Consider the following 8,668-nt stretch of genomic DNA (forward strand, 5'->3'; position numbering starts at 1 on the left):
AATTGGACAGAAAAAAAAACGAGCGACTTACAATCAGTAGTTACAGGGACAGTCACCCCCCTGGAGACACTAAGGGTTAAGTGTCTTGCTCAGGGACACGATGGTAGTAAGTGGGGTTTGAACCCGGGACTTTTTCCTATTCTGGTAATTTTGTATGTAATATTAATTTTCTATCCTCATTATTATAATCTGATAACTCCCTATGTGCTCTGTGTGGAAATTAAAATCTGAGGGAATTATGATGCACTTTTAACTCATCGAATAACCGAATAACACGCCACTGACCAAATGGTTGCCTTTATTAGAAAGAAATGCCTGGAGCAAGTCGTCCTCGAGCAGCTCTACAACTTCAGATGTTACGTGCGCCAAATGTACAGTCCTACACATAAAAGTGCATGTCACGACGGAGAAGCAAACTTTAGTATCAGCTCATTCATACAGTTCTACTAAAAACCACATTTAATACGATCTTTACATTTTTTATGGGTCCAAGATGACGAAGCAACTGCAGAGAGAAGGTGACGTGGTTTAAAAGGCACTTTCACGTGTACGTCCTACATCTGTACAAGGACATGTTTGGACAGATGGGGGTAAGGAGCGAATCTCAAACTCTCTCCACACACACACACACACACACACACACACACACACACACACACACACACGTTCCTGGTCCATCACATTCACGGTTTTAGAACAAGAGGGAAAAAGAGAAGAACCGGGAGTAGGATCAGAACCACATCCTCAGCATCTCATGAGACGACATTAAATCGGGGACAAGCGTGGAACGGTAACAGTCAGAGAGTCCATGGCTACCGACAGCATTTCCGCGGCGGAGCGGGTCGTGTCGGTTTAACAAAGTAAAGCGGTCACGTCTCTGCTCAGGCGGCGGGCTGGAAGCGCAGGGCGTCTACAGACGAGGGACTTCCATGCCGTGTGCGTTAAGGGGGACTGGAGATCGTCTGTGGACCTTCAGAGTTCGCCGATATTTACACACCCTTACAGGCACAAAATAAAAACAATAAAAAAGAAAGGGAGACTAAAATATTAATTCTGTACATTTGACAGGCTTTAATGTATTAATAGTATTAATAATCTGTTATGAAGCTGTACTGAAGCGTGGAGGAAGCGCTGGAAGGCGTGAGAACAGCGTAAACGTGCCGCGGCCTTATAAATTATGCAGAGACCCCCCCTCCAAGCGTTCTATGTACAAGCACGTTAAAAGCAGTCACGGCGCAGTCCGCGGTTAGATATGTGGCAGTAAGGCCATAGAAGAACCAGTAATACTACAGTAACGCCCCCTACCTACCGTGCAGAAACTACATTTCCCACAATGCCTAGCTACGGCTGTAAACCACGCCCCCGCTCCACGCCGTTCACATTTCTCTGGACGAGGTAAACTGTCCCAGCTACAGAGGAAGCCTTCGTGATTTGTTGTTTCGGTTGTGCATCGCCGTCAAGTAGGAATATTTAAGTTATATAGATACTAAATATATTTATATCAAAACAAACGAGTCTCGCAATGGTTATTATTATTATTATTATTATTATTATAACTGACAAACTATCTGTCCATGCAAATAGTTCTGAAAATCTATTGCTGACCTATAACTAGCAGACCTACAAATGCCCGACTGGTTAATAATAAACAGGAAGTGGTTAATTTATAGGGAAAAGTCGAACGGTTCTGATTAGCAGAATTGTCTGTTACGCATCGTGGCGGATGAATATTAGCTCAGGTGAAGTGTCTTATGTAAATTTGTCCATGACTCCGCCCCCACGGATGGTCACATGGTGCAGGACTTGTCCACAGCACCCTGCGGTGGCGGCGGCGCGGCGGGCTGGGCGGGCGCGGCCTTGGGCAGAACCATGGGTTTCGGGCGCAGGGCCGGAGGCTTGAGCTGGACCCCCATGCGCGGCGCCACGGTGGGCTTGAACGTAGTCAGGCTGTCGCTGTGGGAGCTGGTGCTGCGGCGCATGGGCTGGGCGTCGGCGCGCTGATGGTGGTGGTGGACCAGCATGCCGTGCAGGGGGCTGAGCGGCTCGCCGGAGCCGGCGGGGGGCGGCGCGTGTTTGACCTGCTCCAGGGTGTCCAGCACCACGTCGGGAGCGTGTTTCACCGAACTCTGCCGCTCCAGCTCCCGCAGCTCGTTCAGCGCCGTGTTCATCGTCTCCTCGATGTCCTGCGTTACAGAGAGAACCGTCAGCGAAGTCACGTAAGGAAATTGGATCCGGCATTGATAACCGCGACTGAATGGGCGCCTGACCTGTGCGATGCTCTCGGGGTCCAGCTTTTTGCCGTGGGAGTCGCTGAAGCCCATGTACTGGCCGGAGGAGGTGGAGCGCCGGATCTGGGGACTCTCCAGCTTCTTCAGAGACTCGTTGCGGCTGATGTTGGTGAGGGACCCGTGGCCCGCCCTCCGCCGGCGCTCGGGGCTGTCCATGGGTGCGTGGTTCCGACCTCGCAGGAGGTCACGGGGACTGTAGTGGGTGAGGACGGGTGAACCCGAGTCTGACGGGGGGCCGTGGCCTTGCGAAGGGTGAACCAGGCAGTGGCTATCGCTGGGCCGGCCCGGTGGCCGGCGGGAAGGGGGCTCAGTACGCTTCCTGTGTCGGCTGTACGCAATAAAACTGACCGTTAATATTTCTTCAAACATAAAATGCATCAATTTACGTACATTTTACCACTAAAAATTTGTAATAATAAAAAAAATATATATTTTTGATAGTGAAATAAGACTTAAAACAGAAATTCGCATTACGGCCAGCAGATGGCGCCAAACTCACACAAATCTATATCAATTTACCTACATTTTACCAATAAAAATGAGTAATAATAAAAAAATATTTTTGAATTTGTGAAATGAGTTAAATTCCCCAGAAATTTCCATAACGGCCAGCAGATGGCGCCAAACTCACAAAAATCTTTATCAATTTACCTACATTTTACCAATAAAAATTAGTAATAATAAAAAATATGTTTCTTGATATGGTGGAAAAAAAATTGAATTCCCCCCAAATTCCCCTAAAGGCCAGCAGATGGCGCCAAACTCGTACAAATCTAAACTACTGGCCTTTATAAACGAACAGAAAAACCCAACTGACGGCCAGAGGAAAAGCAAAACTATTCACTTTAAAAGTAACAGCGTTTCTGAAGCCGGCGCGCTGACCTGCTGACGTACGGTTCCTGCAGTCTGCCGTCCGTAGGCGAACACATGTCCTTCCCTGAGCCCTTGTCATCGGCTGCCGGGCCGCTGCTCGCCTCGCTGTCCGCCTTCTGGCTGAGCGTGTCCGAGAACGCATCGTCCCTTAACGAGAAAAGGCACGTAAAACATGAATTCATTTTCTGTCTATATACTTGGATATAGATTGTGGTGGACGGTCTACGCAGACACCGGGGTCCAGTTTGAATAATACTAGAGATGCAGGGTGTGTGTGTGTGTGTGTGTGTGTGTGTTAGAAGAACAACAAACCCAGTAAAAGTCTGTACTCTCGCTTAACCTCTCGCTGCCCCGCAGCCTCCATCAAGCAAGGAGACGTGAATTATTAACACACACGTGCTTGCCGAGCTCGTAGCTGCCGTAATGCGCCCCCTTAATGAGCGACCACATCCACTCAATTAAGCGGGGCGACCATGTGGTGACAGACGCGCCCTTGTCACCAGAGTTCAACCCTGCGTTGGGCGTCCAGCCGACCTCCAAAGCCGCGATTCAAGCTCGGACCTCCGAGATTGGCGGCTGAGGGACGTCTTCTGACTGGCTGCTGCTCCTCATCGACACGCCCACCCGTGACGTAACAGTAACGCAATAAAAACCCCATACACTCACATGTCCTGCACCACGATGTACTGGTGCGGCACCAGGCCGTCGATGCCGTTGTGCCGTCCCTCCCACCAGTCGTCTGAGGCGCGCTGGTACAGCAGCAGCGACGCCCCCTTCTTGAAGGACAGCTCGCGGGTGGAGCGTCCCACGTAGTCGAACTTGGCGATGGCTTCGATGGGCTCGCCCTCTGCGGAACAGAGAAAAGGCCGCGCGGTGCGATTCCGCTCGGGGTCAGAGGCCAGAGACGACTACAAAGCAGCAACTTATTATTATTTATTATTATTAACTATTATTATTACTAAATAAACCTGAAACGTTGAAAATGGTCACACAGCCTCGGCGACAGGATCAATCAATCAATCAATCGCTGGTCAATCACAGCGTACCCGGAGGCAGGCTGTGACCTCGTTTCCCCACGCGGGATGTGGAATCGTGCACAGCACATCGCGCACAGCGGGAATTTACTAGAACTTTCCTGCACCTTCCCATGATTCGATTTTTTTTCCCCACTCATAAAATAACGGAGCGAAAATGACGCGGCCGCGGAGAGAAATCGAAATTCAAGCGAGGCTGTTGCTCCGGAGCGATGACAAGCGAAGAGACTGGCCAATGGGAGGGCGGGCAGCAGGGACACCGCTCTAAAAATAGCACGGGCTCCATCACTCCCATCAGCCTCGTTCCCACCACCACCCATCCCGCACGCTTCACGATGACAACACGGCGGGGGAGCGCGGCCCGCGGGAATCCAGCGCCGGGAGCTGGAGAGGTGAGAAGAGCGCCGAGGCAGCTTTCACACCACCGAGAGCGGAGCTCCTCACACCCTCACAAGGTGCCAGAGATGACGCGCAGGGGTGGGATACGAGGGATATATTCCACATATAACCTCATCTTAAACACAGACATCCGACCATCAAATCAAATATTAAACATTAACCAAAAACCATCAAGATTCAATTCTGCCCTTTAACGGCTCTCTGACATCTCCCAGCAGCATGCGACACAGGAAAGGAAAATATCTGACTCAATTCTTCAGACACAGTACAGGCCAAAAGTCTGGAGACACCTGCTCATTCAACGTGTTTTCTTTATCTTCATGACCATTTACGTTGGTAGATTCTCACTGAAGGCATCAAAACTATGAATGAACACATGTGGAGTTCTGTACTTAACAAAAAAAGGTGAAATAAGTGAAAACATGTTTTATATTCTAGTTTCTTTGCTCTGATTACTGCTTTGCACACTCTTGGCATTCTCTCGATGAACTTCAAGAGGTCGTCACCTGAAATGCTTCTCCAACAGTCTTGAAGGAGTTCCCAGAGGTGTTTAGCACTTGTTGGTCCAGCTCACCCCAAACCATCTGGATTGGGTTCAGGTCCGGTGACTGTGGAGGTCTCCAGGTCTCCACTTTTTGTTAAGTACAGAACACCACATGTGTTCATTCATAGTTTTGGTGCCTTCAGTGAGAATCTACCAACGTAAATGGTCATGAAGATAAAGAAAACACGTTGAATGAGAAGGTGTCCAGACTTTTGGCCTGTACTGTATATAACACACATGCTCAAAAGTGTTCTACATCTAGATCTTCCTCGATGTCTTCCTCCTCTGTTTTCTTTGGTCCCCTGCAGCGCTGCTTCTGTTTGGGTGGAGAATTATGCGAATCAGGCCCTTTCTTTCCCAGGATGATTGAACATCGCTGGTGCTCAGTCAGAAATGGCGAGTCGCCGGCAGACTGAATCCCTTCTGAATCTGGTGAGGAGCGAGGGACCGGGGCGGAGAGGGCCAGGGTGTAGGTGCCAGGGTGCGGCTCTCGTGAGCTCTCTTATTTCCACCAGGCCCTCCCCATAAAGGGAAAGAGGCCATTTGTTCTGGACGTCCTCTACACAGCGGGGGGTCTCTGTAAGGCAGACAGACGTTTCCCTTCATGGCGCGACTGAGCCCGGCTACAGACACCAGCCCCGCCCGCATTACAGACCGGGTCAGGGATCCACCAAGATGCCGGACTGAAAGGCGTTCCTGTTCAGCCCCTCCTGCCATCTGCAGATACAGACACGCCGTTGTCAGGCTTTAAAACAAATCGAGGTGTCCAGGGGGCAACGGAGGTCAAAGGTCACGGAGCCCCCTCCTCTGACCTCCACGAGGGAGGTCGTTTCTCAGCCCGTTGGCGTTAACCCCTTCACTGCCAGCAGAGCCCCCGGTGACGGGCTGGCGGAGGCTTCAGGGCTGGAGCGTGACAGGTGACTCCGACTCCGCCCCCTCCTTTCAAGATGCCGAAGTACCGCCCACCTCGTGTTAACACTTACAGCCATTTCCCCCGCCCTAATGGAGCTACTTCCTGCATCACTGATACCAAGACGCCAATCGTTATTAATAAATGAGATTTATTGTGCCTGCGGCTGTTTTTATTTACTCATTCAGCCTCTTTTTCGAGCGCATAACAGCGCTGTTTACGCCATAAACACATTCGAAATCATGAGAATTCTAACCGAACTGAAATTTTTATTTTCTATACTTTGAAATATTTTCAAATTGCATGAGCAAATTTACATTTACGGCATTTGGCAGATGCCCTTATCCAGAGCGACTTACAACGTGCTTTCAAGTTACCATCGATGAAGAGATCAGTTCTGGTTCATTAGGACCCCCAACTATGAATACATCTATTTTATTCACTCTGTTCTAGTTTCAGACAATAAGAAGGTTACAAGTTCATCTAAATCTTCTCTAAAGAGGAAGGTCTTGAGCTGTCGTGTGAAGGTGCTCAGCGACTGAGCTGGAAGTTCATTCCACCACCGAGGGGCCAAGACGGAGAAGAGTCTAGATGAGCGTCTTCCTTTTACCTTCAGAGATGGAGGGACCAGGCGAGCAGTACTGGAGGCTCGGAGTATACCAGGTGCAGTGCGAGGTGTAATAAGGGCTGTGAGGTAGGATGGTGCTACTCCATGTTTGGCTTTGTAGGCCAGCATCAGTATTTAGAACCTGATGCGTGCAGCTACTGGGAGCCGGTGGAGGGAACGTAGCAGAGGGGCGGTGTGGAGAACTTGGGAAGGTTGAAGATCAATCGTGCTGCTGCATTTTGTATGAGTTGTAGAGGTCGGATGGTACATAGTGGTAGACCAGCTAGAAGGGAGTTACAGTAGTTCAGTCGTGAGGATACTAAGGACTGAACCAGTAGTTGGGGGGCCTGGGTTGACAGAAATTGCACCTCGATTTGCCAATTGAGACCGAAAACTTCACATAGCTCGACAAATCACGATGTTTCGGGTATTTAACGACGAGACATTTCTTTATGGTTCTGAATGTGGCTGTCCCTGCTTCCGGAGGCGGGACTGGACTCTTACCGTCCTCGCTGGTGTGCGTCTCGTTCCCTCCATCCTGGTCCGCTTCTTCCAGGGCTCCATGCTCGCTGTACGGACTCTCACTGCGGGGGGAGCAGGGACGGGGTCAGAGTTCAGGTTGCAAATGTCCCGGGTTAACGCAGCGAGATATTTCCTTCCTGTCCAGCAGGGGGACATTTTAGACTCGGTTCGGGTCACAGTTGTCCCGTGATTCTTACAGATCCACCCTGAATGAGCCCCTATGTAAGTTCTGGCATTTCGTGCTCCTGGGCTCCCCCTACAGGTCCCGAACTCAAACAGCGCTCGTCCGCAGAGTCCAGGACCTGAATAATCTCCGGCCCTAAAATACAAAACAAGTGATTCATCTGATCTCAGCCCTGATCCCGGTGCTAGAGAACCACGCGCAGGTGGAAAACGACCCTGGTGACCATGTGGGAATGTCGAGGAGACGAGGGGACGCCGCGCATGCAGACCCTGCTGATGAGGAGACATGGTCAGGTGGTCAGGAGGTCAGCATTTTCATGCTGATCTATATTCCACCGTCATAACGCAGTGAAAAGGCGCTACGGAAGTCTGTGTGTGTGTGTGTGTGTGTGTGTGTGTGTGCGTTCCGCATCAGTATTCAGGTTGCACCGAAGCTGTCCTTGGCACCGTCTCCTCAGATCGCTTCCTTCAGACGCCCACTGTGCCAGCTACACCCCCCACCGTGCCGGTGCACGCGGAAGGAATGATAAGGACCCGCCGCAGCACCGGTTCTAGAACCTCCTCCCGACCGCTCACCAGTAGTCTCCCCCGGCCATGCACTTCTCATACGCCGGGCCGTCCAGCTCCTTGGCGTCGGGGAAGATGGTCTCGTGGTGGATGATGATGGTCTTGATGACCTCGTTGACGTGCGCCTGGCAGGACACCTGGTCCTGGGTGTCCGGGGTGGGCATGAGGGTGGGGCCGAAGCAGATGGCCAGGTTGTACGGGTCCATCATGTTCTCATCGCTGTACTGGGACAGGCTGCGGGTTCGCACAGGTCAAAGGTCAGCACTGAATTTCCTCAACGTACAATAGCAATTTATTAATGCGGTTACGGTCTGGACGTTCGATACTCACTGGTTGAGGAAGGCGAACAGATACCGCATCACGATCAGCACTGATCTGGGAACAGTCAGCAGAATTTTCCGGACGTACAGCGCCCTCTCGTACAGATTCTCTATTCCTGAGGGGAGAGGGTCACAGGGGCCGTTTATTAAAACACCGCACACGTTCCGTACAAACAGAGCTGATACAAGGCTGCATGCCGTGTACGACCTGTGTGACGCAGAACCGACTTCGGGATTCAATTTTGATACGAAAAAAAAAAGTGATGTCCCTGTATGGATACAATATCACCGCGTAAAATATCGACATATTTTACTGTATCAATATTTCCCAACACCCCTGGTACGCATGTGTGGAAAATGTGGAATACGTGGCTACATGGAAAGGGCATAGAATCCGTAATCGGAAGGTTGCGGGTTCAAA

The 8,668-nt window shown here is 50.7% G+C and overlaps 1 protein-coding gene across 2 annotated transcripts in view; it reads right to left on the reverse strand.

The window, feature by feature from the left end:
- Positions 1 to 281: 281 nt before the first annotated feature.
- srgap1a (SLIT-ROBO Rho GTPase activating protein 1a) overlaps positions 282 to 8,668 on the reverse strand; it is a 56,981-nt gene continuing 48,594 nt past the window's right edge. For both annotated transcript variants that reach the window (XM_028957832.1, XM_028957833.1), the window contains exons 16-22: positions 8,258 to 8,363; positions 7,937 to 8,161; positions 7,160 to 7,239; positions 3,828 to 4,008; positions 3,171 to 3,308; positions 2,268 to 2,616; positions 282 to 2,183 (exon numbers count right to left, since the gene is read on the reverse strand). In XM_028957832.1, the coding sequence (XP_028813665.1) occupies positions 1,788 to 2,183; positions 2,268 to 2,616; positions 3,171 to 3,308; positions 3,828 to 4,008; positions 7,160 to 7,239; positions 7,937 to 8,161; positions 8,258 to 8,363 (1,475 nt within the window). In that variant the 3' untranslated portion in view covers positions 282 to 1,787. The remainder of the gene's footprint in view (positions 2,184 to 2,267; positions 2,617 to 3,170; positions 3,309 to 3,827; positions 4,009 to 7,159; positions 7,240 to 7,936; positions 8,162 to 8,257; positions 8,364 to 8,668) is intronic.

This window comes from Denticeps clupeoides, chromosome 17 (assembly GCF_900700375.1).
Source record: "Denticeps clupeoides chromosome 17, fDenClu1.1, whole genome shotgun sequence".
NCBI lineage: Eukaryota > Metazoa > Chordata > Actinopteri > Clupeiformes > Denticipitidae > Denticeps > Denticeps clupeoides.